We start from the raw sequence: 27,799 nt of genomic DNA on the forward strand, positions 1-27,799 counted from the left end.
TCACTACACAACGTGCAAATAAAATATCTATCTATCTCTCAAAGCAAGGCGTTAGGTCGTCGGTTGTTTATTTGGTTTCGCAAGAGGTCTGGTCAGGGTCGGGTACCTATATTCATACCAACTTGTGTACTATGAAATGTACACACACATATATGTACGTGTTCTTCACAACTGTGATCCATAACTGAGTCTGTGTAGTTCACTTGGTAGAGCGACGGTCCCGTTATGACCAGAGATCATGAGTTCAAACCTCACTGCAGGCTAGTTGTGTGATCGACAGATTCGGTTATCCTGCGATGGCTTCCGGTGCAACTTGTGTACTATAACTATATTTTCGTTTTCTTTCAGTTCTTTTAAGTTATTTTAATTTCATTTTTTTAAGTTGCAACCCTTTTTCGAAACAACGGCATGCACGTTCTGGTTGATCTTTACCCGCGTCTCTCGTACACCAGCTGGGTGGCGATTGCCTCCACAGCGCTTTGCCTAATATGGTGGTACATGAACGCCAGTCCCAGGGGCGCGCCGCCGGGGCTCAACGGGCTCCCCTTCCTGGGGGTGATCCCCTACATCCGGTCGTATCCAGAGCGAAAGATGGCCGAGTGGAACCGTCGCTTTGGCGCCGTGTGCCGGGTCAAGTTCGCCACGAGGGATGTTGTACTGCTGGGCAGCGTCGAAGCAATAAACGAGGCCTTCGCCAAGTCGTCGGACTTTGGCGACCGGCTGCAAAACGGCATCACTGTATTTGACAATGATTTCGGAATGCTGATGATCAACGGCGGCGACTTCCACCTTGAGCAGCGGCGCTTCGGCCTTCACACTCTCCGCGAGTTCGGTATGGGCAAGCGCAGCCTCGAACCGCGACTGGTAGAGATCGCAAACGAGCTGTGCGCGCGCATCGACCGCCTCTGTGACGTCAGCGGTGATGACGTGGCCCGGCCGTTCCCGGTGAACGACATGGTGCTGGAAACGGTGGCGGACGTGGTGTCGCAAATCATGTTCGGCCACGAGAGATCGCAGAGCAGCGAGGCTATATGTGTGGTGATGAAGACCCTGACTGACAAGAACAAGTTCTCGGTGCTTTCGCTCATTACCATGTTCGCGCCCTTCACCAAGCACCTGCCCGTCTTCGACAAGGTGCGAACTTGCTAAACTTGGCTTGATAGGTGAAAGTGAGGTCTATAAATTACCTGGAGGTGTTTAATGGGGAATATCTCACGCCGGTTAAATGTATTCTTGCCGTTTTTGTAAAATAGATCTGTCGAAAAAAGTCGAACTCCGTAGAAATCCTAAAGGGAAAAAATGACCTGCATTAAAACATTCCCGCTTTAAAACATATTAAAATTTATTAAGGAGTTGTAAATATTGGTTGGTGGAAGCACATTTGTTTTCATTTTACAAAACGAACCAAGCGCACAAATCATTGCAGCGCACGGGAATCTTAAAATTTTGCTCTAAATTTATTATAATTGCGTTATTCCGTTATTGATTCTACGTAATATCACAGGTTTACGAAGGTGGAATAAAGCTCAATCAATCTGTACAGGATGCCATCCGGAATGAGATAGCCGTCCACAAGGGGTCGTCAGTGAGTCACGAGTCCCGCGATTTCATCGACAGCTATTTAAAACGAATGGGGAAGGAAAAAAATCGTAAGCAAAATAAATCGACTCTTTTATAATGTATGTGTAATGCCTACGTTCCTTTATACTAGTATACTTAAAGGGTCAATATTAACTACCACGTACCGCCAGACCATTGCCGAGGCAAAAATGCAATTTGTATTTCGTAAAACTAGCTAATATGTCCTAATTATTGAGTAAGATATGTCCTAAAAATATGTCCTAAATATTGAGTCGGTGTCCTAAATATTGAGTATTCCTTTTTATTCCATTTAATTTTAACTACTGATGAATATGGTTAAACTCCCCTTAAACGTTTTAAATAAAACTTGTAATTGAATGGAGGAAAGTTGGTTTATTTGAACAGTTAGACTAATATTATTCCACTGAGCCTGTGTACATTGGGATGTTGACGTCAACCTACACAACTCTAACTACAATTCTAAAATTAAAAAAATTGAATTTTACAGGTCGCAAGCGGCATCAACAACACACCCACCACCACCATAACAACAACAATAACAACAACAATTACCTCGCCGTACCGCACAACAACAACAACGGCCACAACAAGCACAAAAACAGCCACAGCGCCAAGAAGCACAAAAAGCACTTCGAGGCCAGCCCGAAGAAACCGCTTGGGCCGAGTTCGTTCAGCAAAGCTCAGCTGATCCACTTGTCCAAGGATATCTTCATGGCGGCCATGGACACGACCACGATTGCCATCTGCTGGACAATCCTTTACCTGTCCGAGTACCAGACGGTCCAGGTCAAAGTCCAAGATGAGATCGACCGTGTCCTGGGACCGAGCGGAATGCCCACGATGTCCGTTCTCAATAAGCTCCCCTACGTGAGGGCGGTTTTACAGGTAACTTGTTTTTTTTTAAAGCAGAAGTCGCTGATATTTCTAAAGGTCTAGGAAATAGGTTTCAGCCCTCCGATTAAAGCTCCATTCCGAAACAGTTACATCGCTTTTCATTGTGTTCGTGATTACGGAACCCGCAATTATTTTTGGCAATATTGGCAACATGCGCATGATACCTGTAACATTGTGTAAGTAAATTAACCATAAAAATGAAAAAAAGTTACTGAGCTGTGCACAATTTTACATTTTCTGATAGCTTCTAATTACCGGCTTTTCTGTTTTCAATTCAATGCCGATTTGGTCGGTGTATGACTTCCATAAGGTTCAAACCACACATGAATCAAATGTGAAGCATACGTACACCAGTTTAGTGCACGCATCAACATTTTGTGTTACAGCATAAACAGCAGTGTTTTAAAAACTTAAGTCTAGGTCGTTTTGGTAAAATGACTTGACCTGACTTACGTCTTTTCAACAAATGACTTGACTTAGACTAACGTCATTGAGTCAAATGACTTTGGTTGAAATTAACTTTTTATTTATCATTTTTACATAAAACTGAGCTATGTCTATCAAGTTTTGCACGTGAAACGATAAGATGCTACACGTTGTTTTTTTGTTATTTTTTGATTAGATATGTTTTATCGTTTTCATTTTCATATTTGTGGTTTAACTTGGAGATGACTTACTCTAGTAATAACATTTTTATATTAGTGGTTTAACTTGGAGATGACTTACTCTAGTAATAACATTTTTATATTAGTGGTTTAACTTGGGAGATGACTTACTCTAGTAATAACATTTTTATATTAGTGGTTTAACTTGGAGATGACTTACTCTAGTAATAATTTTACTGGACTCACTCGGACTTAACTTGGGTAACTGATTACTTGGACTGGGACTTGACTTGTTATTTTTTTTAAAGACTTGACTTGACTTGGACTTGGACTTGAAGTTATTTCACATATGACTTGACTGCAACTTAAATTCATTTCAAAATAAGCAGTATACAATATCAATACGTTTAAACGTCCAGGAAGTCTTGCGAATCCGGCCTCCAGTTCCCTTGGGCCTACCGCACGTCGCCTCACGGGACTCTACACTCATGGGATATCGACTCAAAAAAGGCACTATCCTGCTGCCCAACATCTGGGCGGTCCACCACGACGCTGACATCTGGCCGGAACCGGACCGCTTCAACCCGGAACGGCACCTGGACGGCACCAGCGGGGAGTTCGTCAAGTCGACCAACGTGATCCCCTTTAGCATTGGGTCACGTAGTTGCTTGGGTCAACAGCTTGCCAACATGGAGCACTTCATCCAGACCGTTTGTCTCTTCCGTCGTTTCCACTTTCGAGTGGCGCCCGGCCAGAAGGTGGACATGGAGGGTGAGAGCGTGGTCACCCTCAGGCCCTACGCCTACCCCCTTGTGGTTACTCGACGTTAAAGAGGACTTTTTGTGTTGTGTGCTGGTAAAAACCCGATATCCGTCCTTCAAAAGTTGCTCTGCTTTTCTTTTCTTTTTTTCTTTAATACATGTTTATTGAACCATCCCAGCTTGTGCTTGTTTGCCGCAGACATTTATTGACATATGCTAGGCCTATATTAGCCTAAGTTATGGTAGAACCTGTTTCATAGTGGTAGCCAGCAATGACTGAAGACAATTCTTTTTTAAGATAGTCACGTTACCAAAGAAGTTAGTTTTTTGCCAACCAGTCGTACAAAATTGACGCTTGATGTACGTACTAAGATCGCAAGTGACAAAAGTTGCAAAGTACTATACTAAATGGAAATAAACTTCATAGTTCGCTATCTAATTGTTTAATGAAGTAAAGGTATAATACGAACAATCACGAAAGAAAAAAAAAGAAAAAAAAATGGACAACATCTTAAAGTGTTTGAGGAACTTCGACAGCCTGATGGCTTTATTTAATAAACTTTTCAGTGTGAATAACAAATAGTGTTAATATAACTCGCCCAATGTTGAAAGTGAATAATGGTATGTGTATGAGTATGGAAAAGAGAAGTAATATTCATTTTTTCCCATGTGTAACGCGTGGCTCTTGGCGGGTAACAAAGTAACTCTATGTCTGGCTCTATGGTATTTTATAACTGGTTTTCTACCTCTGACCTTGCAAATAATGAAAATAGAATGTGGTCGTTGCCCCACGTATACCGCTCAATGAAACAAACCTTCTTTGTACAACATGAAACATGTACTGAGACTGATCATAATTTACATTGAATTTTATTTATAAAAATGCTTCTAAAAAGTTCGTAGACTTAATATCATATTAAGTTATACTTAATATTTTCTTACACTCACTATGCTTTAATTTCTGCTTAAACTTACTATTAAATTAAAAATATATATAACCCAGATTGAAATAAATAAAATTCACGGTCCATTAAGAAGCAGTCATGCATGTAAACAGGACGCTAAAAATAAAAACTGTTGCGAGGCAATAAAATTCAGATAATAGCAAAATGTTGGCTAGTTAACGTGTAGTGTTAATATATATACTTATCTGTATCGACAATTTACATATTAGTATAATTCCAACGTTGTACAGAAGTTAGTGTGTTATGCAAAGCATATAATACTAGGAAAACGAAAGATATATTATTTTTGGTTCATCAGCGATTTTGTAAACACTTTTTAGAACTTACATTTTAAATGAATTAACTGTTATTTTGTGTTATTAAAGCGTTGGTTAATTTCCAGGGTGATTTATTCTGTTAAGGGTAAGATTTATAAACTTATTTCAAGAAATTGTCGCATGTTTTATTAGTTTTTTTCGGCGCTGGTCTAGACTCCTACCACTTTTTTACAGTAACGAAACGAGTTTATTTAGATTACAAGGAAGAAATTAGCATGAGAGAATAAATGTAATAATATTAATAATTCACCCACCCGAACCCAAGTTTATCCTAACCAGCACCCTAACCAAAATAATGCATGCATTATAAATCCCTTGATGAAAATGTGGTAGGATTCTAGGCCAGCCCACTTTTTTCATATATGTGTGTGGGACTGATGAATGCATTTTAAATTTTAAAATCTGTGTTAAACTTTTTGATAATTAAACGTTGCTAATTCCTAATCATTCTTCCTACTAGGTTCCAACTAGTTCTTTAGTCGTACTGCAATCCCTGTTTATTCTGCAATATTGGATAAAAAGTGTTAGTGATGAGTTTTGGTCGCGGCACAGCATCACCTGAAGCTAGGGCAAGGTTTGTTTATTAAATAGGAAAATACTTTTATGTAAATGTATAGCTGTATGACTGATCTGCATTCTGTGGCAGGGGTAGGCCCGAGATATTTTAGAAAGCAATTTGTGCGCACAACTTAATTAGTAAGTTGCACACCTAAATTCTAAAAACAAGGTTGAATTGTGCTACATTCCTGAACCCCAGGTGTGAAAAAAAAAAAAAAACTTTGATTGCATATCAAAATATTGAAACAAAACATTTTGATGTGTCTGATGTTTTTTATAATTTAATCATATGTATTTGTAGACAAGCACAAACTGATTTCATTGAAGAATCAGTGCACAAAGTTGACAAGCACTTTGGGTTGATTTGCAACGAGCTCGGATCTGTGTGTCGAAAAACTGGAAGATTGAGAGACAAATATGACAGTGTGGCTAAGGTAAGTTGAAGTTTGTACATGATTTTTAAATGTCCAGTTGTTTCGAGGTTTCTTATGGCATTAGAATATTTTTTGATTTTGTTTAACATGACAATAAAATTGTTTTGTTGATTTGTTTGATTGTACACTAATGTTGTATACATTTATTTCAGCTGTGCATTGACTATGCTGATAAGGAACCAGATCCACTAAAGACCAGTCTAACACAGTTTGCTGAACACCTGTCTGCAATACAAGACTACAGACAAGCCCAAGTTAGTGGATGTAGTTGCTAAAATTGCAATGTTTGTATTGCTCCAGAGCATTTGAAAGAAACGATCAATTGTTCTGTTGGAATAAATATCCTTTTTGGAAATAGTACATGTCAGCAAAAAAACCTATTACAATTTTAATTAAACAACTCCTATAATGTTTTTGTTTTATTATAATTGCCACCCATTGTCATTGTCACAGTGACTGTTTTATGCTTTTACAAAGTATCCATTCAATTAATTATGCTGTTTTTATTGAACCGATTGACAATGTGCTTTGTTCTCCAGATTGAGCGTCTGGAAAGAAAGGTCATTGATCCTTTGACAACTTATGGCAAAGAGTGTAAGCACACTCAGGTATGTTTACTTTAAATAAGCACTGCTTTTGACAATACTTTGATGCTGGAAGTGGATTTGTTCAGTATACATGCCCAAACATATGTTGGTATATATTTAGTAAGGCGACATATTTGCTCCTCAAACGAAGTGAAAGTCATAGAACACATTTGTTTGCATTACGATATTGACAAACGGCAAGTTACTTTGATCTGACATATGATTTTGATTCAGTTTGAAGTAATAGCACAACATACAATAACGTTACCTCTTTGAAAATAAGAAACATGATCGATTTTTTACTAACGATTAAAACGCATTATTTTGCTTTGCATTGGGCCAAACGAATTTGTGTTGTTCCAGAGCAACTTGAGAAATTCGCTAAAAACTCGAACCAAAGAACTCAAGCAGCAAGATAGAGTTGAGACCTTGAGGCAAAAGTCTGGAGATCGGCACACACTGGTTGGTATAGACAATTTTTCGCATCTTCGAGAAATATATTTTTCAGGCCCAAACAGGCAGCTTTTAATGTTTTTTCTTATAGTCGTAGTAGCCGCTACTACTGCCATTCTGAAGTTTGAAACTTCGAAAAAAAGCAACTAAAGTGTTTACTTAAAAGTTAATGGGAAAAAAATGTGTTGAACCGCAAATATGGTAATACGCCTACAGTACGGTAATATAGTACCTTGGTTTATGAAATAAAGCGTACTTGTGTATGATGAAACGAAGGTTGAAACTCGGGTTTCTATATTGAGCTCAGTAAATCCGAATACGCTATAACGCACACGATACAATCCGCTGAAAGGGCATACGCAACAACAATACGTTAATCCTTTTCGTTCACCACTAGTTCAATCGATGCCACTTTTAAATCATAGCCTCGGGCAGAGATGCCACCTGCCGTTGGCACATTTAGGTTTTCGTTTTAGCTAAATGTCCCTTTGCCTAATGTATATGCGATGAGATCAATAGTGGTTGTTATATGTAAAATAAAGTTTGTCGTGCATTTTCACTAGGATAAAATATTTTAATGTAACCCCGCAAGGAGAATGGTCCATAAACTATCGTTAAGTAATGTGCTATGCCTGTAGTCCTATTTGGCGTCATTTGTACTCAAGGGATATCGAGTTTCCAGAAAAATTGCAAACCAGTTTTGTAATCCCGAGGGGCTAAAACGAAAGTGTTTTCGACGAGCGCGCTTCTTCTATGTACAGCGAAACAACAATGCCTCTGAAGGGTTGCCAATAAACATAAAATGGATTGAGACCTTGATTCTGTTTGAGTTTTTGAGAAAGAAATTTTCGCCCGGTGCGCTTTTAATTTTAATTCATTTTTTGCTATTTGAAAACGACATTCTCTAAAGTTTTTACATGTGATTTTAAAATGTCTTACAAGCACAAACGATGAATATCTATCGGTACAAGGACGCCATTCTAAGTTTCAGCTAAACTTAGCCTATGATATCTTTCTGGTTTGATCAATATTAAAGAAACAATGCCATTTTTATTACGAAACCACAAAAATCTCTTTGTAACAAGCACGCCTATATTTTTAATCTAATCATAGAGTCCAACCCGCAAAACAGTTTTTCACTTTAAAAAGTCATTTGTCCAGCAAAAAGAGTAAATACCCAAGTTTTTTTTTTTAATGTAGATGTAACATTATTCACGTGTTTCACTTTTTAAACCGCAAATCTGACGTTCCAACGATTGTTTCGTCACAATGTTTTTCACGCGCGCAGACACAAGCGGAAGCGGAACTCCAGCGTCGCTCAGTGGACGTCGAACGCACGACCCGAGCTTTGGAAGAGACGATCGACAAGTTTGAGGCAAAAAAGGTTCAGGACTTGAAGGTAAAAACAAACAGAACGCTAACTCGGGCCCTACCTACATGGCGGCACCTGCCCCCTGGTGGAGACAGGTTGTCAACGATTGGGCTCAGACATTACTGGCTTGTTAGAAATTCCCGGCCTTCTTCTTTGCCAGCGGGAATAACCCAGCCACAATGCTTGCCTTCTTTACTTTATTTTTACACTAAAAAAACAACGCCCGTTGTTTTTAGAATATTTTCCCTTCCGTGCTCACCAAAAAATCGTAACGTCCTCTCTTTAGAATGTCTTGTTTACAACACTGGGGTTCCGCGGACAGTTTTAGGAGGTTTCCAGTGACCCGTGCATATATTTTAAATACATCTTTCAAATGCTTGCACAAAGCAACTGTTTTTTTTGTAGTAAATATTGTTGGGTTAGTTTTACTTTTTAACTTTTTTTTAACAATTTTTATGTTAAAATGCCGCCATGATTTTAATTAAGCAAAGATCTCCTGTCGTCTTAACAAAATTCTAGAACTAAATTCTACAGCCAAGGCAGATAGGCACAGAAAGTCGAACCTTACACATTTTTGTCCTTCGTTACTTAACGTTTCAAGCTCACGTTGAACCTAATACTTTTTCGTAAAACAGAAAATCTTTTCGGAGTTCATTAAGATCGAGATGGTGTTCCACGCCAAAGCTCTCGAGCAATACACGGTAGCCTACAACTCGCTGCAGGAAATACAAGAGGAAGAGCACATCGAGGTTGGTGACGTCACTGCTATGACGTAATTGTCTGAAAGCGCTTTTCTGTACTGGTTGTACTATTCTATTAATCTTAAAACATGGCCTGTAAAACGTCCACCATTCTACGTTCAAAGTAATAGTAAAAGCTTATTACTCATTATTTGAAAAGGCGGGCACGGCCTTTATAAAATTTGTGTAAGCGGACGCAGCCGAAAAAGTTTAAGAACCCCTGTATAAGACGATATTTTTCCAGGTTTGTGTCTGGTTTAAGCGTACGTTAATTGTGCAGAACCTTTTTTTATAATAGCTATGTTAATATAAAATCACAAGTACAATAAGAATGCCGATTTTTGGAAAATAACTTAACATTTTTCCATCCTAAACTTCATGACTCTTGATATTTGTTAGTAATCTTAATAACTATCTACGTCACCGCGGATAGAGTGTGTTGTAGTTCGAATTCCACAGTTTTTCTGCTAAACAGGTTGGTGGTAATTAGTTTCTTTTTGACCTTAGGTGTTTCGAAACAATTTGCGTCCCAGCACCAACATGCAAAACCGGATGGAACTGGCCAACCAAGCCACCGGGCGCTCATTGGCCGATTCGACGAGGATGTCGACCAATCAGACGCCGCCGCAGCCTGTCGCAAAGGCTCGCGGTCAAAGACATCAGCAAGAGTAAGTGCTTAGGATTTAAACTGTTTTTTCACAGTGTAAAAGTTGTAAACAGTAAGTGACTTGTTTGCCAGTCACAATTAGGCAGGACCTGTGTACGACGTAGTGATTTCATTAGTCCACTGACTAATATTAGTTAAATAGTTCGACGTCAAGTTAACAAATATATATGTTTAAAAACGTTTAATTTTTTAGTAATTACTATTATCAGTTAAGAAATCTTATCGTGCGTTAAAAATCATAACCATCGCCCTTCCTGCATGCTGCGCCGACTATTCTCCAATTCTTTGGCGTTATTGCAATTAGGCGTGTTTAAGTCCCATGTGCTGAATTGTAGCAAGAAATGTTCAATATTTTCGCAGATCGGAGGTTGATGAAGATGAGGACGATGACGAGGAATACGCCACCGACTCACAGGAATATGACGAGGACGAAGAAAGCGAAGAGGTGGGTTTAGGAGTCGGGGATCGCGATGGTGGCTAGGGATACATTTGCGGTGTAATGGTGGATTTGTATCGGCGTTATTTTTTACATTTGTTTGAGTAACAATTTTGCTAGTTCATTCTTTCGTTGCAAAGAGGTTTCTAACCCGAAGGATGATATGATATAGTCTTTGTAACTTTCCTGACACTGTGTAAGACCCTATATCTAATTAAGGTAACCAAACATATTTGTATCGCAATATGCAACATGCAATGTTACTTTTTAACTTTACAAGTGCTATATCCTTTGAAATAACTGATGTAGGCCAATGCGTACGCTTAAAAGCGGAAGTTACGCTTTATTTTCCTAAAATTAAAAGGCGGAAGTTACAAATCTATGCTTTGTGTTTACCTTTTACTATCGCCTACCGCAGTTTCATAGCTATGTATACAAACAATTGATATAGAAAACCTTATCAATGCACTAGCCAGTTAATTTACCTTTTTCAACTGTTACGTTACTGTGATGTAAAACATTGTTGCATTAAAAAAAGGCACAGAAGTTAAGTATCATTTCAAAAATGCATTACATTACGCGAAGCAGAGAATAGCGTCCTATTAGTGGTCTTGGTGTGACTATAGGTTTTTTGGTTTGGAAGGACGTTTTTTCATGAGGGTTTCCAAAAAATTTGGTTGTAATCCATTTACCAATACATTTAAGCAACAAAGTCTGGCCGAGTCAAATACGCCCTTAAATAGCGAAGTGAAAATATAACCACAAATTGGGCTTTTACTACAGTCTGATCGAAAACGACAATAACGTAGATTGCAGTTCCAAAATAATTGATGGTGTAGCGCTAGTGCATTCGTAAAACTTAGCCTTTGAACTCAGCAATGCAGACAAAATATCATTAAGACATCGTTACAATTTCCGGTTTTGCGTTAAGGAGGAAGATGAAGATGAGGAGATCGCACAACGTCCTGCATCCAACAGAGCAAGAACAAAGCCCTGGTGAATTTGGTTTCTTGGTGGCGCACTGGGAGCAATTTATTTCGCCCTGTCGGGTTTAGTCCTTGTTTTATTTTTAAATATATATAACTAGCGAAAGCTTTTGTAGCGTTTGCGATTGCTCATGTAGCTTTCTCTAGCTTGGTTGGAAAAACTAGTTCAGTGCTCTTCAATCTGTTTTCCGTGGTAGGCTATACCAACAGCAATTTAATAAAAACTTTGCATAGGCCACCTCGCATAGCAATGCACAAGACATAAAAATAAAATTTAGTCATCTGGTAAAGTGTTATATTGGAATTATATCTTGCCTTTGAAAGTACAAAGCGACCTCACATAGAGATGGCAAGCCTTCCACATAGCATTTAAAACACCGTCATGATTCATCAATAATTAAAATAAAAAACACCGTCATGATACATTAATTAATTTTGTCGCAGTTGTGACATGCACATTTTCAATCTGCACGCCCTTCGTATACTTTTGTCAGTTTGTATATTCCATACGGTATACACTTAGTTGTAAAGCATAACCGGTTGAAGGGTACTGGACCAGTTAATACGTGTCTATCTTGGCGTTTACACACTTACACAGCATAATCTAAAGCTTATTCGCATTTGTTACGTTTTACTAGCTAAAATGTGTAATTTTGTAGCGCAGCTTTTTTTCTTTGCAGCCTTTCAAAGTCTACTTATAAAATCGCGTTTATAAAATATCGAAATTTGCCGAATGGCCTGTCGCAAATTGGGAGATTCGATGTAGGCCTATTCGTTTTTTGAAAAATCAAATGTTTTCCTGTGTTTGCTGCAGCCGCAATTATAATAACGTCCAGTATTTATTTTTGTTGTTGCTTCAACGACAGAAGATACGAATACAGTACCACGTCCTTTTTTATAACATTGCACTGTTCTGTTCGCCTGTTCTTGTTTTCTTGCAGCTACTACGCTCACGTCAATGTATTTCTATTAGGTGGGACAAAGTTGCCCTACTTTAATGTAAGATGTAGTAGTTATCTGTGCGGCAACCTATAACCTTTTAAATAAAATTCGTCCTAAAACATGCTTGCTTGTGTGTATCGCATTAACTTTTATTTACCAACCGAAAAGGTTTATTTACCTACCCACTGGAGATACGAATACGAATATAATATGCCATGTAGTGAGGCTATTTAGCAAACATTTTGAAATATTGTACTGGGTAAGAATCGAACTTTACATTTTTATGGCGGTTTGCTGGACATAATACTGTTTTACGTTATATCTCTGAGTTCAATACCGCCTTTCTGCATATATTTTACTCCTTAAATCTAAATTTATAACAAAGTTTAAACACATTGAAAAAAGTTAGACGTTTATTAACGAGAGTGCAAGTATGAACAAGTAATAAAGTTATGAAAGTGGCTCTTCGGGTCTTCTTATTAGTGCAGCCTTTGCTCTTTAGCTTCAGACGAACTTGCGTGGAAATACGCGTCGGCGGTCATTTAAATGGCAGGGCTTTTTCAACATTCAGGTCAGCGGTTTCTCGTATTACAAATTAACGGTAAACTAAACAAAGGTCTAAATCTGAAAAACAAAGAGTAGACAATTAGTGAGAGAGAGAGTTATATACGCTAACAGCTCTTAAGCGCGAGTAGATATTCCTAATGAAATGACGTTCCTATACCTTCACAATTTGAAACTATCATCAGTTTAAAACATCTCTATCAGACCGAGCTGCTGCATGCAAACTTCCCCAAATACACAGACGTATGCCCTATATGGGAAAGCAGGGCTGCAGAGTCGGTTTAAAACAACGGAAATAAAGTTCACAAGTCCGACTTCAGAAAAATAAATTGACTTCGACGAGGCCCGTTGCTCTTCACTTATAGGGGTCATACAAATCACACACCCAACCTGGGTGAAAAATATTCAACTAATTATATTGTGCTGTCTTGTAACGGTTTCCGAGCTTGCTCGGCGCATTTTGCACTCTTGTATATTTGTAGTCTAGAGTCATATGTGGCTAAAAACAACATACGATTCCGACCCGCAAAGGCTGAAATATGGAATTCTAGCAATATGGTGTACAGCGTTAGGTAGGTAGAAGTGTGCCAACATCGTAACCGTAAAGAGAAGACTGGATTAGCGTACGTTATACGTAAGCTTGCCTGGACGGTTATCTTCCATATATTTACGCAGTACAACAACTACTAACAGCGCAACCGTTGGGAGTTAACGGCTCCACTAACCGCTGGCTTACAAGTGGACACCATTTTGAAAGGGTAGGGGGCTTACTGCAACCAGATTTTATCTCGCACATAAAAATTAAATCCTAAAAAAATGATTTATACGCGAATTTGTTTGCAAAAAATACGCCATTTTTTATTATATCACGTAAGCAAATTCTTTAGACATTTACATACATTATTAGTCATTTAGTAACATACAAAAATGTAGACTTTTGCATCCTTACGACCATTCGAGTCGTAAGTTTTGCTGAAGCTTTCTGTCAGCTCTACCTGAAAACACGTTCGATATGGATATAGGAAGGCATTCACATTATTTGGCATGTTTGAAACATTCGTATCCTCTTACCTGCTATACGTTACGTTAGAGCAGTTGTTCTCAAATTTTACAAAAAAATACGCAACGGTCCCCCAGAGATTTTTTTAATTGCCCACGGTCCTGAAAAACATGCTCAAAATAACACGTTGTTTTTAATGGTATCAATGGGACGGTTGCACTCGCTTTTTTGCTATCGACTCGGCGTTGTTAACCTCTAATGAATCACTCTTATTTGAGTCAAGCAGTCACGAACAGTTTTAAAACGGTGACCGTACAGCCTTAGGGCAGCGTTAAAAAACGCAAATTCTCAACACAACACTATGACGTCACAATGCACAATTCAACTTAGAGCGTGCAATAACGTGGATGAACAATTAATGAGCTTGGGTTGGAAAAGTAAGTTGCCTGAAAACTTTATTGCATAAAAATTGTCTTCTTAAGGAGCGTCGTGTTGATTTTTTGTTAGGTGCTTCGCGGTCCCAGAAAATTGTCTCGCGGATCCAGTTTGAGAACGACTGCGTTAGAGCAAATTTTACAAACAAAGTTTCTTGGCAAACATATACATTAAATCAGGAAAATATTCCGCTGGTAAAGGCTTCGATTTTAGCAACAATCAGAAGAGGTATTTACTATGCGTTATGCAAAGCGGAGGCAGCTTTGTGTTTTAAACGCGCTTACAGTATACTAATATAACTGGAACAGTTTCGAAACTTCGTATTAATATAAAAAAAAACGTCTTAGCAAGACAGACGTCATTGAGGTTCCATATGTATTTAACAACAGATTGTTCAATCTATACGCAAGTGCTCAGAAAACTGTCTGGTGTTTGTACCAATATGTCTGGTTTTGTACAATATTTGGCTTAACTCAACAAAATTTACGGTAGTTCTATCCACAACAAATGACGTTATTATTTTAGTCAAATAAACAAAATCGATATTCCTTATTCCTTCTAATTTTTGCAAGTAAATGTGTTTAGGATAAAAAGTCGGTTACATTAGTGTGGTAGTTTACTTTTTCCATATGATGGTAAAAATTGCTTCTTGTGATGAAAATGTTAACAAGGCTATTAAAGTTTGTGTGACATAATGTTGAAAATTTTTACAAATACAGTCGATTACGAATGTGGTGACTTTACCTGGCAAAGTTTAGCAATTCAGATTTTTCTTTATTGTCACATTTCATTTGCATTAGCAACCACACGTTAGTGTAAAAAATCTTACCTGAAGTTGTTAGCTCGTTTTCGTCCATATTTTAATTAAACCTAAAGCGCATGTGCAGAAAAAAGGAACCAAACTATATCCTGTTGACTGCTGTAACTTACAATATTTTGAATTCAGCTTGTTAGCCTTGCGCGTGTATAAAAAAGAAAAATCCAATTTCAAAAGTGTTCTGCTTCTGTTAAACACCCGAAATCCAGTGTTTTAGATACCAATCGTCATTTAGGCATTTTTAACTGTTTTTCTAACGACAAGGCCACTTTTCAATTTTAACCAACGTTCTACTGAAGAACTGGTCTTTTCGCAAATTGGCCGTTATTTATTTTTCGCGATTATCGTTTGTAAATAAATGTTTACGTAAGTTATAAACAACTAAAGCAACGGTGCACAACATCACTTGCCTGGTTTAAATTGGAGTTAGTTTTTTTATGTAATCAAAAAACGCCAAACATATAATAGAACAATAAGCGAAAGTTAACTATATTGTGTGTCAGTTTATGTCCAACTAAAAAAATAATGTTTTTTTTAAAGTGAAGGTTCAAAGTAGAGATCGACCGATATCACTTTTTTGGACCGATACCCGATTTTTACAATTTTTTCAATCGACACCCGATTTTTTTTATATAACTGGAAAATGTTTAAAACTTGAATTAATTGAAAAAATCTATATAACGTTTTAGTTTATATACTTTTATAAATTTCATTAAACTATTATTTTGCATATTAACTTGCCGTGATAATAAATCTCAAAATTTTTCATCAAAAAATCGGTAAGTTGTTTGTTGTACAGCAAAAAATTATAACAAATTTTGGTACTAAATATCGGCCTACATTTACCGGTACGGATATATCGGTAAAAGCCAAATATCGGCCGATATTATCGCTAAACCGATATATCGGTCTATCTCTAGTTTATAGTGGATAATAATTTTTTGTCTAAGAAAATATGGAAAAGTGCCGTTGTACGTCTTATATAATGCTAATTATAAAACAGTGTAAATTCTTTAGTTAAACAAATTAAAATTTCTAATTTCTGTAAATTTTTTTTAATGTCTTTAAAAAATGTAATAGTGCGTATCAAAACGTCTCTACAAAGATGAAGTCACACCTATTTTGCTTCGGCAATAATTTTTAGGCTACATTTTTATAAGTTTTTTTTTTTTTCAAGGATGGCCTAATATAAAAGTTTAATAAGATTTATTTTTAAATGCAGTAACATATATGTTTTTCCGTAATTAAACAAGATATAGGTTTCGACAAACATTTAACGGCAAAACAATTTACTTCCAAACATCAGTAGCATGTTTTATTTTCTTAAGAAGTATAGCTGTGCGAGTTGGAACTGTAATTGAAAAAACTCCTTGTGAAAACCCGTCGTTTACAAAATCTTTGTGGGACTCTGCAAGACTGGTTTTGGCCATTCTTACTACAACCATATTTTCAGACAACTGAAAGTTTGGATTTCCTTAGATCCGACTGCGTGTAATGTAAAAAAAACTAGCGAAAACAGAGCTCTGCGCACAACTACACATAACTTACACGTGATTAATGACAAAAACTATTAATTAATCGTAATCATAGTCGAAACTTAAAATTTTAATATTGACGTCATTTTATTAAATTAAAAGCCGTGTACGGTATACAATATACATCAAAGCAAACGTTTCTCTCGACGGTATCATGAAACAGTTTCTTAACGGTAAAGATAAGACATCTGTCTACTACACCCAGGGGCGTAGCGTGGGGGGTGTCTAGGAGTCTTGACCACACACTTTGAAACCTCAGTAAACAATTATCACAAAACTAAAACCGTGATTGCTGCAATTTTACAGCGGTAACATTGCAACTGGCGTTGAAAACACGCCGGTGCTTATCGCCGCCACCGCCTAATCACCAATTGTTGTCGTTGTTTCATTTAGCAGTAGGCCTGTCACCAACTTAAGCACTCTTCTTAAACAGGCCTGATAACGAAAATAGATTTTATTGTTGAAATAAACATTCTCAACAACGTAAAAAACAGGCGCGTAAGGTACAGCAAACGTCTTCACCGCAGGTCGCTCTATTGAATGTTTTTATTAGCCTCAATCTCAAAAAGGAGCGCTTGACCGTCGCATTTTGAAACATAGATTAAAACGTCGGGAACCATAGCTTCCCGCTAAACCGATAATAAATGGTCGTCTTACAGTAAGTTCAGTAATAAGTCATGTTTGTGTTTTTCTTGCACAGTTTCAGCTGAATAATTTACAAATTATACAGAGTTCAAAAAGGGCGATTTTGAAGCCACGCTTCATACCAACGGCGGAATTAAACTACAAATATCGCCAAATTCGTTGATAAGCATCGTTCATTTTGCTGACAACAAAGCGCAACAGTTTGTGATTAAAACGCCAAAGAGGCTGTTCAGACACCGCAATTCTAAGAGTTTCGTGCGCAATTGAAATCACTTGACAATCGGACGTGAATAGCCGACGAGGAGTTGCAATTTTTCGAACGATAAATAGACGACTTTAAACAGCCGTAAGCTCCTAATAATTGCCATTTTCAATCTTAAAAATGCACGAAACGTAAAATTTTACCGGCTTGAGTTTGTTCACATCACAGCCCCTGGGTGATATCGGTTACTAATCATGTGGCACAGTGGCGTAACAGGGGGGCTGAGGGTTGTGACCTCCCTTTTTTGTGAGTGATATTATCGTTTTTTGTTCGTTTTGGTCAGGGTTTAGCAAACTGTCAGTCATGTTTTTAATGTAATTGGGTCACGCGTCTTAAGCTAATGCGTAACCAAAACCTAACGCAAAACTCCCGCTTTTCGTCTTCTTTTGGTCGACCGTAAAACGCAGTATATTTTTTCACTTTCGTAACTTGTATAGGTTGGCTGATTATCTTGTGTGAATTCGACAATTAACAACGCTAAGTCAAACCGTCTTTATTTTTTTACGCTAAAAAACGTCGAAGTTAGGCGCAGCTAATATTCCTCGCTGTCAGCTGTCTGATCTTATCGATATTGGTTAACAACGGAATTTTTTGAACTGAAGCAGATTCTTGATGACTGTCGTGCGCGTTTCGAAGTCGCTATTTTTAAGGTATGATAGTAAACGCAATTTTTTTTCTATAAGCATATAGACCACGTATTTAGTGTGCAATTAACGCAACTTTTTTCCCTTAACAGCAGCTGGTATTTTGCTTGACTTGGCACACAGCTCGGGGCAGATGTTGCGCTAATCGTGGCACACCAAAACCCGGAAAAACTTAGTTTAGTATTTCTTTTTTAGATTAGTTTAGTATTGCAGGTGGCGAAAGACGTGTCTGTAAGTTAACGCTAGTCCCGTACATGGAACTTAGGAAACTGCGCTGCTGATAGGTAATGATTCTCCTAAAATCTGTCACATATTTTACGGTCTTGGTAGTTTTTCGCCTGGCAGGAGTGTCGACGACGCACGTGTTCGCTTTTGCTGGACGTTAGTTGTTTCTGATCAGAATGTTTTATGACGTCGTTATTCATTAAAGTCAGACGTAAAAAATAGGGGAATTTCCAAAATTGAAAGTTCGGGACACCCGCCTTTGAAACGGTCACGCTACGCGCCTGACCTTTGTTGAAAAAGTTCCGGCTTGGGTTACTATACGCTCAGATTTTGTCTACGGCTAAGAGCGTGGGTTTCTTATTTGTTTAACAAAAAAAAACGTGAACGACAGCAATCCCCTTGACGCGGGATTTAGGTTGTTACTCAGACTGCCCAGCAATGGTTAAATATGTTTACAACGGGGTATAAAGGCTTCTTTATCGATCATTGTTGTTAGAAAGGCTTTACAGGCTACATAGTGTTGATAAAGATAAAACTCAAATAAACCTGGGCAACGCTGGGTATTTTATCTAGTAAGAGATAAATTCATACTAAAAACGCCTGACTGCTACGTTTTCCGCCTTGTATAGATCCTAAAACGGTAATCGTTTTGCGCAACATGATTTACTCGGCATTTCAGCTATTGGACACTTTTTACAAATGACTGGGAGACGGTCAGCCTGCTAGTCGCTTGGTCGCATTCGGCTCGCCGACATTTCTCATGGCTTGTCGGAGTAATACGTTAGTTATTCTATATAACAGAGAGTAAATAAATTTTAATCTATGGTTCATTTGCTAACAAGTTTTACCATGACAAACCATATTGTTTGTTTTTTTCATACCTTACAATAATCTAGGTTGCCAATGCGGTGGCTTTTCGAAGTAATGGTCTAACTATTCTAGTAGACAGAAAATTAATACCTCATATTTAATTAATAGTTTATATGCCAATAACGTTTTATCATGACAAATCATATTGTTTTCCATACCTGACATTAATATAGATCACACACTTTGATAAAACATTACAGTACGCTTGGTCCAAAGAATAAAAAAACATCCTATCAATACTCCCACAATATTCATCACATTAAATAATTTTCTTTTTTTCCTTATTTTATGAATACCAAATACCAGCTCACGTATAGAGTACTTGTACAAAACCCATACAGCCGTGAGCGGTCCCTAAAAACTACTGAATTTCAATAAGGTTAATGTGCTGAAAAGTTCATTGACTTCAGGAGTCCAGGTATTTACTGAATTATTCTAGTTCGAAACCGTACTAAATTGTACGCTTTTACAGGTACGAAAAAAACGAACCGAATCTGTATGATACACTGCATTGATTGTACTACGTAACCCACTTCTTCGCAACTGTAACAAAATCACTCGACTGGAGTGAAATTGTTTTTACTCGACGAGAGTACCATGAGTTAGTTTCAGCCTCAAGGTTACTAGATGTACTTGAACAAAAATCGCGCGTAGGGATAATAAGCAGGGATCCAGCAATTATAAACCGACGTTAGAGAACTCTTGTTCAATGTAAACTTTAAAATAATTTTGTACAAAAAATTGTATAGCTTAATAAAACTAAACAAAAGTTAGCAAGCGTAAGATCTCGAGAAATGTGAAAAATAGTTGTGGGCTGGACCTCGACGGGACTTTAAAGGGCTAGATATCATTGATTAAGCTATGTGCTTGATGAATGGTTCAGTTGTAACGGACATCTATTATAAAGCTGACTGGGTTCTTATGATCCGCACGATTAATGAAGGACCCAAAATTCATATAATAAATAGGTTAGGTCCCTAATACAAGAGTAAATCAATTTGTACACAAGCTTAAATACCTGACTATATAATTAAAAAAAAATACAAAAACATCCAATTTATATTTGTGAGTAAATATTTTAATATCACATGGTGTTTTTCACCCTCTGAAACTGAACTGTATTTAAACGTTTACTGAGAACCTATGTATCTGGTAGCCCTTATTAGTTATTAACTCGCATGTTTTTTGTGTTTACAGATAGTAATAAAGTAATAAAAATATATGTGACAAAAATTTGACTAACGAGACTTTTAAAAATATTTACCATTTGCCGATAAAAATTATTACCATTTGCAAAAATTATTACCATATGGCTTCTACCATTTGTCAACCAGCTTACGTCTTTACAGACTCGCATGTAAAACCTATTATTTCAAACTTTTTTAGCTAAAAAAATTATAATCCTGACAAACTTGACTAAACGTATAATAAAAAATGCTGTTAACATTGTGTACAATTGCATATTTTGTATTAGGTGCTTTTTTATCCTAAAAGCGGTCTTTGGCGTCCTAGAGGAATTAACCATAGCACTTGCATGCTGCATGCTTCATCCTGCTTTCAGTTTAAACTTCTCTGAACAGGGTGGATTTAAACACGTGTGTAAAGAGAGTGACTTTGTTGTGTGGCGATTTTAATTTATCAACGTGTAGCATGGAAGTAAGACTGTAGAAGTGAAACTACGTGCATAAATAATTCAGGCACTGGCTGAGAAAGAACAAAACTGAAAAACATCTGCTCATTTATCGAGCGATAAGTCTGCAGCAGCCAACCTCAATACTAATCTGCAGCGATCGAAACAGGCGACAGGAAATAACGTGCGCTTGAAACAGCATTTTTTCGCTTGTTATGTACACAGTGCAGCGTAGGAGGCAACTGAAGGATGACACAAATCCCCTAAGCTTTTCTGCTTTCAATAAAAAATTGCAGTTTCTCGCCACATTAAAACGGGGAGTTATTTTTCTGACTCAAAATACAATTTTGTTGATATCGTTTGAAACCTGTCTATGTGATTCAACAAATATTAAGATTTGGTTTCTTTCCCATTTGCCTTGATTGACAACATTACAATACAACTCAATCTCAGATACATGTCCTAATCGAAAAATAACTTTACTAAAAGATTGTTCTACATGACAACAATTAAATAATCTCAGTTTCAATTAATTAACATTTTACACTAAACCTTGCTAGGTACAACAAAACCAATTAAAAAAATGAACAGATTTGGCAGGACTAAAATTAATTCTTACTAAAATGACTTCACACAATGCAATATAAGCAATTTGGCCAAAAAAAATATGTCAAACCTATAACTAAACATTGATCCACTTGTTCTCTCTCGTCAATTCTGCAGGCAGAATACTTGGCGTTTTTTATAAACATTGGTATATGTACACACGGCAGTGAAGATTTTAATGCGAAATAAACAACCAACATGAAACAATCCATATATCATTATATACGTTTGGAGACATGGGCACCACTTCGTGTAGAGAATGGTAATGACAAATCTTCACACTGCAGCCTTGGCATGCAAATACATTTAAAGTAATCCTATACAACATCACAGGTTAAGTAGGTTATTGTGAATAAGACATTGGCGAAAATGCAGAACAGCATGCATTTAGAGTAACATGTAACTACCTACAACCTCCACTATCGGATAATATTTTTATGTAGATGTTAAACAACATAATATAAAAGTTAAATCTAAAGCTTATTTACATATATTTATAACACATAATTGTTCATAAATAAAATAACAGGTTCTATTATCAGATTATCCTGACATTATGTGGACAGCACATCAGCAAAATCCCCTTCCTGTAAACAACACAGGCTTTTATCGTAGTATATTAAAAATGATCTGTTATGCAGTTTAAAACAATAGCTAACGACTACGTTTTAGGTGGATTTGTAACCTAAACATTTCCAAAACAGGCTTTTAATAGCCATGCTTGATAGAGATTAGTTTAAACTTGTTTGTAGCAATTAAACAAAACTTTTACTTAAGGATCTGTTCAAATGGGGCTAACTAATAACAAGGTAACAGCAGCAAACGCAAACTTGTCAGACACACAATGTTTTTGTAGCTAAGAACCTACAAAGCCCTTATAAAACAACTGTAAAGCTAACACAATTATCTGAACAACAAATGAGGTCTAAAAAAATTGTTATACCTTCAGATAACACAACTTAGGGAAAAATTTAGATTCAGACGCTTTTTAAAAAATAACTGTTTCTTGTACTATTTTTAACAGTTTGATTAAGAAAAAAAGACAAGGTCAGGTTGGTTAATAGTTTTAATTATTTTATAGCTGAATTATACAGATTTGCAAAAAATGTTATATTAAAATATACCCATCAAGTCAATGATTTTTCTTAACTAACATACAAACAACACAAGTCCTTGGGACTCCTAATATAATACAATTTCAAGAAAAGTCTACTAATAACCTCAATGCCAACAACTGCCCTAACACAATGGCAGTGTTACACAAAGCAAACTTTAAATACAGAATTGATTATGAATTATATAATTTTATATTTGGTAGGTTGGTTGTAATCTTACTAACCGTTTTAAAATAAACTATATCCCAAATTTTAGTTGGGAATAACATTAGTTAATTTTTCAGCAGTAGAAAGCCAGCTTATAAACAACATTACAGGCTTGTATCTTACACATTTTTACAAGAATGTACAACAGGTTAATAACATACAAGCCTGTTAAAAATCATATTTCACAAGCACAGATTTGACAATAAAAAAGCATTAAGCAACAAAAGGTGAAAATCCTAAATTAACATTATTGTATAACTGAACTAATAGTTACATAATTTTACAAAGGAAAGGTGTGCAACAAAACATTCAGAGCAATTACTCGCAGTGGCAGCACAAAACAAGTTAACATGCAAAAAAACTTAGGTTTCACCCAAAAAGTCTAGCTGTTCTGGTTAGGCAGCTTGTAGAAAAATTTTGCAAGCTTTTAATTTTCAAAATCATTTTACAGCTTTTTAAAAACAATAGTAAAAACCTATTGCAATTAATTAATTTAGCTTTCTGCCGGTGCTAATGAAAAAAGCAAAGAACATACCTAACAACTTTTAACAGTGTTTTACAACACCGGTTTAAGGCTACTTTTTTGTTGGCTTGAAAAATTCTTCACAGTATACCAGTGGTTCCCAAATAGTGAGCCGCAGCACACTAGTATGCCTCGGGAGGTCTTAAAGTGTCACGCAGATTTTTTTATTTTTTTCATTGACCTACTTAGATTTCAAAAAAGATGAAGGTAATTTTGCCAAGGTGTAAATATATTGAATTTTATAAATGATTTAGTTTGGCACAAGTTTTTAATTTATTTTAAGATTGCTTAAAATTGAAGTACAAGAACCACTGTAGCATACACTAGTTATCCAAATATAGAAATATCCTAATCAACATTGTAAGCTGACATAGAAATGCCAGAAAAGCATCGCCATTGTACAATTAGTTTATTCCAAAAACAGCTTTGTTGGGCGTTTAAGCAATGGAACCCCTCTGCGCTTATCCAATGCTGCACGGGCAGCATCAATGTTTGGGAAAGATATTACTCCATCACCTGTAGGTTTGCCACCCTTGTTGTACATGAGACGCACTGAGTCAGGAATAGGGTCAAAACCATGAAAAAATTCCAAAATATCCTCTTGGGTGACTTTGAAATTCAGATTTGACATTTTGATGGTGACAACCTGATGGGGGTTAGGAGGAAAAGGTGGCCCCCCAGGTGGCATTCTTGGCGGACCCATGTTTGGAGGAAAGGGCATTCCTGGTGGACCACCACGCAATCTCAGAAGATCCTCAGCTGTGGGTGACCTCGGACGCATCGGAAAGTCAGGATGACCAAACGGGGGCATTCTTGTATCAAGACCCACAGGGAGAGGGGGAAAGGAGTCCCTTATCATTCCCGGAGGAGGTGGATGGCTTGCAGGAGGGCGTCTTCCTATGTCAGACTCTCTCAACATCGGAGGGAGTGGAGCATCCCTGGGGCCAAGCATAGGTGGGTAGTCTTTAAAGCGATCATCTCTTGGAAGAAAGGGGGGCTCGATGCGATCCTGGGGGTGGCCTCTTTGGTCTAATGCTAGGGAGGAGTTTGGGGGGGCAAGTTGTGGTGGAAAGCCCATCGGCCGCTCGGGTGCACGAAGTGCTAGTTCTGCATTCATCCGTTTATCGTGGCTTTGGATGTCCCCAATCATGTCAAAACGAGCCAAGGGTAAAATCCTTACAGTGACGCCCCTTACTTTTAAAGCACCATGCAAGTTGGCAAACTTTGCACATTCATCTGGAGAAACCAATTCTAAATATGCTTCACCCTTACAACGGCCATTAAGTTCCTTTAGTAGGATAACAGTATTTTTAACAAAGTTAATGCCTTGAAGTGCTACCATTAAATCCTCATCGTTTGTATCCCAGGGTAAGTTACCGATACAAGCACAAGTTAAGCTGTCTAGTAAAATCCTATTGGTTATTGAACTGTCATTCATCTGGTGGGAAGTGCGACCACCTTTTTTGTCATGAAAATATGGTTTGTTTTGTTGCTTGTGAGTTAGGCGTTGATGTATTTCTTTAAATTTGTCAAGGCTAGATACTTGAACCAGTACATTTCTTCCACAAAGTCTCTGATCGTTTTTCTGCGCTGCCTTGACTGCATCTTTTGCAGATGCACATTTAATAAAAATGTGTCCTGTCCGTCTACCATCATTGTAAGACACAAATTGGATGCCATCAGGAACAATCGAGATATCGCTGAAAAACGACCGCACCTGGTCTTCAGTAACACCAAATGGTGAGTTAGCAACCCTTAAATACTGGGTGATACCTTCTGGAGTCGGAGAATCTGGTTTATGGCTTTTGGTTGGAGTAGCATCAGTGCCAGTGCCATTAGGCCTAAGTGAGGCTTCTGAAACAGTAGCTAAAGAAGTAGCCGGATCAGCAGTAACTTGTGGAGATTGGGACTTTGAATCCGCCAGTAATGGTGGAACAGGTGGTGGAGGAATAATAGCAGTAGGTAGTGGGGGTGGAGGTGCAGAAAAATCCTGAACCACCCCAAGTGGAGGGAATGGGCCTGGTGGCAACATTGGGGGTGGTGGAAAACCTGGTGGAGGGATTACAAATGACATGCCAGAGGCCCCCATCATAGCACCTGAAGTGCCAAACCCAGGCATAGGAAATGGCGCTGAAACAGAGGGACTTGATTTTGGTGTTTCCACAGGCTTTGCAGGCGAACTTGCGTTTTCAATGTCCATTTCACCAGCACCTGAAACTGATTCTTCTTTTACTGGTTGGCTACTAACGAGTGGGGCGTTGGTTTGGTTAGAAGATGAGCTGCCATAAATGCTTTTGTCCAGTTGCATTTGAAGTATTCTCCTTTCTTCTTCCAAATTTTTCTGGTCCACGAGTTTCACCTCCATGCTTTTTAAAATGGAGTTCCTTTCCAAATCACGTCTCTTCCTTTCTTCGTGTTCTTTTTGATGCTGACGCCGAAGCCATTCATCCATTTCCTTTTGCTTCCGCAACTGGTGCTCTCTTTTTTTATCCTCTTTAATCTTTCGCTCCATTTGTTTGCGCTCTTTTTCCCTAAGGAATTCCTCATCCTGTTTGCTTTTAATATATTTTCTGTGAATTCGAATCTGTTCCATCATATTTTGTTTTGAAACGCTAATAACACGAATTTGCTTTCCATTGAACATGTCACCATCTTTCAACAAGGCTTCCTTAAAATCGGCATAAGTTAGAAATTCTACAAATGCTCTACCCTTGCAGTTTTTTCCATCCATTTCAACATACAAGCCACCATCGGCAAACCTTAGCCTTGTAAAAAACTCTCCCACTGAACTGTAACTTGTTGAAGAAGGAAGGCCACGTATTTCAACACAATTGTCAGAGCGCAGTGGTGAAAATGCTCGCGATCGCTTCGGAGTTCCTTCGTTTGGCGATATAGGGCGCTTTCGTTCACTGGATCGCATTGCATCATACATTTGTATGTTAGACATTTGCCAGTGTCTTTCTGGGACGCTTTGCAGTTTAACATAGCAATTCTCAAATATGCTGTGATCTTTTTTCATTGCTTCATACTTATCCACAACTGATTTAAACATGACCATCACATTTCCTGTTCTTCTGCCGGCTTCATCTAAGGAATTGCGAACAGCTAAAATCGGTATGGGAGCAAAAAAATACACAATTTCATTTTCAGTCACATCCAGTGGCATGCCATCCATCTCAATATACAGATCATTGGCAGGAATGGGGGGCATCATTTTTGGACTTGGTGGTTTCCCATAGGAAGGTCTCATTTGCATGTACTCTGCCCTGCCGGCAGCAGAGGATCTGTTGGCCATGTTAGTAATGGGTGGCTCCGGAGGTCTAAGGCCTCTTAGTTCTTCGCAACTGCGCTGACTATCTTCAATCACAGTTTTCATCTCTGAGTGACTACTCAGCATGAGCTTTATGGGCATTCCATGAATAGTTTGGCTTTCAAGCATCATAGCTTGCCTGGCGTCTTCGTCTGTTGTAAACAATATAAATGCAGTGCCATCGTCACCCCCAATGATATGTACTCCTCCATCAGGGATACGAAGGCCCTTGAAGTACTGCCGAATGTCAAGTGTTCCAGCAGCCAACGGCAAATTTCGCAATCTGATAACTACACCAGTCGCCATTTTATAAACTTATATATACATACAGAAACTCTGAAAATACATGGTTGACTTCAGCTCAAATAATTTTTTTACAACTATAAATATACTAACTAATATTGGTACAAATTCGGTAAATTATTTTTTACTATTTAAAAACTGTACATGAGCAAGACTGAATTTTTTATAGTTTTAACAAAAATATTTGCAAAGGATTATAACTATTAACTAAAACCCTTTTCTGCTGTCCAATCATGGAAGCCTTGCTTGCCATACATAGACTTGTCCACTTATTTCTGCAACTATACATTGTAAAAAATACCAGGGTCTGTACATAGTAAACAGATGTAACATCACAAATGCACATTAAGTTCATAGTAATAATCTTAAACCTTTTATTTTTTTGATCAAAAAGTTCATAGATTCCAAAATAAATTCAAATGAACTGAAATTTATCGATCAATAGTATTGCGAACAGGGTGACTTTGCACCGAACCTATCACCAATGCAATATCGATTTGCCTTAAGGGGCCTACTGCATTCCATAATTTCTGGCCGCCAAAAGATTTGCTTAAAAATTTTTTTTGGGCGTAATCAAATTAGAATAGGCTGATATGTACATCAAAATCGGGTATAATTCATTGTTAATTCACTAGGCCACAGTGGCGTAGCCAGCAGAAAAATTTTAATAAAATAAACAACTGACTGAGTTTTAACGCAATACTCAAAGAACATTTAAAAAGCAAAAACAAAATGACCTAAAAGTAGTAAAACTACATTAAAAAGTATAGCAAACTTAATAATAACTAC

The 27,799-nt window shown here is 37.5% G+C and overlaps 3 protein-coding genes across 4 annotated transcripts; 2 read left to right on the forward strand and 1 right to left on the reverse strand.

Annotated features, from left to right (window-relative positions):
* Positions 1-408: 408 nt before the first annotated feature.
* LOC146161486 (cytochrome P450 2J4-like) lies at positions 409-3,931 on the forward strand. Its single transcript, XM_083385171.1, has 5 exons — positions 409-1,134; positions 1,505-1,658; positions 2,111-2,192; positions 2,268-2,487; positions 3,521-3,931. Exons 1-5 carry the CDS (start codon positions 409-411, stop codon positions 3,929-3,931), a joined length of 1,593 nt encoding a protein of 530 aa, XP_083241297.1.
* Positions 3,932-5,602: 1,671 nt separating this feature from the next.
* Positions 5,603-12,442, forward strand: LOC146161487 (CBY1-interacting BAR domain-containing protein 1-A-like). 2 transcript variants are annotated; one of them, XM_083384511.1, is made up of 10 exons: positions 5,603-5,718; positions 6,004-6,136; positions 6,289-6,390; positions 6,676-6,744; positions 7,087-7,185; positions 8,465-8,575; positions 9,184-9,297; positions 9,796-9,956; positions 10,316-10,400; positions 11,323-12,442. In XM_083384511.1, exons 1-10 carry the CDS (start codon positions 5,675-5,677, stop codon positions 11,389-11,391), a joined length of 987 nt encoding a protein of 328 aa, XP_083240637.1. In that variant the 5' UTR covers positions 5,603-5,674; the 3' UTR covers positions 11,392-12,442. The 2 variants fall into 2 exon arrangements, with proteins under 2 accessions (XP_083240637.1, XP_083240638.1); XM_083384512.1 differs by having other exon boundaries at positions 9,796-9,937; positions 10,291-10,400.
* A 10,867-nt stretch (positions 12,443-23,309) lies between these two features.
* LOC146161488 (uncharacterized) lies at positions 23,310-27,035 on the reverse strand. Its single transcript, XM_083383605.1, has one exon. The coding sequence runs from the start codon at positions 27,011-27,013 to the stop codon at positions 23,807-23,809; it is 3,207 nt and encodes a 1,068-aa protein (XP_083239731.1). The 5' UTR covers positions 27,014-27,035; the 3' UTR covers positions 23,310-23,806.
* Positions 27,036-27,799: the final 764 nt, after the last annotated feature.

This window comes from Ascidiella aspersa, chromosome 3, assembly GCF_963924565.1.
Source record: "Ascidiella aspersa chromosome 3, kaAscAspe10.2, whole genome shotgun sequence".
Taxonomy (NCBI): Eukaryota; Metazoa; Chordata; class Ascidiacea; order Phlebobranchia; family Ascidiidae; genus Ascidiella; species Ascidiella aspersa.

Excerpts from the sequence above, each read along its gene's own strand:
- LOC146161486 (XM_083385171.1), top strand. The coding sequence starts at position 409 with ATGCACGTTCTGGTTGATCTTTACCCGCGTCTCTCGTACACCAGCTGG. Across the intron at positions 1,659-2,110 it reads GGAAAAAAATCGTAAGCAAA|ACACCCACCACCACCATAAC; the intron begins ATAAATCGACTC and ends GGCATCAACAAC. Across the intron at positions 2,488-3,520 it reads ACGTGAGGGCGGTTTTACAG|GAAGTCTTGCGAATCCGGCC; the intron begins GTAACTTGTTTT and ends TTAAACGTCCAG.
- LOC146161487 (XM_083384512.1), top strand. The coding sequence starts at position 5,675 with ATGAGTTTTGGTCGCGGCACAGCATCACCTGAAGCTAGGGCAAG. Across the intron at positions 8,576-9,183 it reads AAAAGGTTCAGGACTTGAAG|AAAATCTTTTCGGAGTTCAT; the intron begins GTAAAAACAAAC and ends TTCGTAAAACAG. Across the intron at positions 9,938-10,290 it reads GCCTGTCGCAAAGGCTCGCG|CAAGAAATGTTCAATATTTT; the intron begins GTCAAAGACATC and ends GCTGAATTGTAG.
- LOC146161488 (XM_083383605.1), bottom strand. The coding sequence starts at position 27,013 with ATGGCGACTGGTGTAGTTATCAGATTGCGAAATTTGCCGTTGGCTGCT.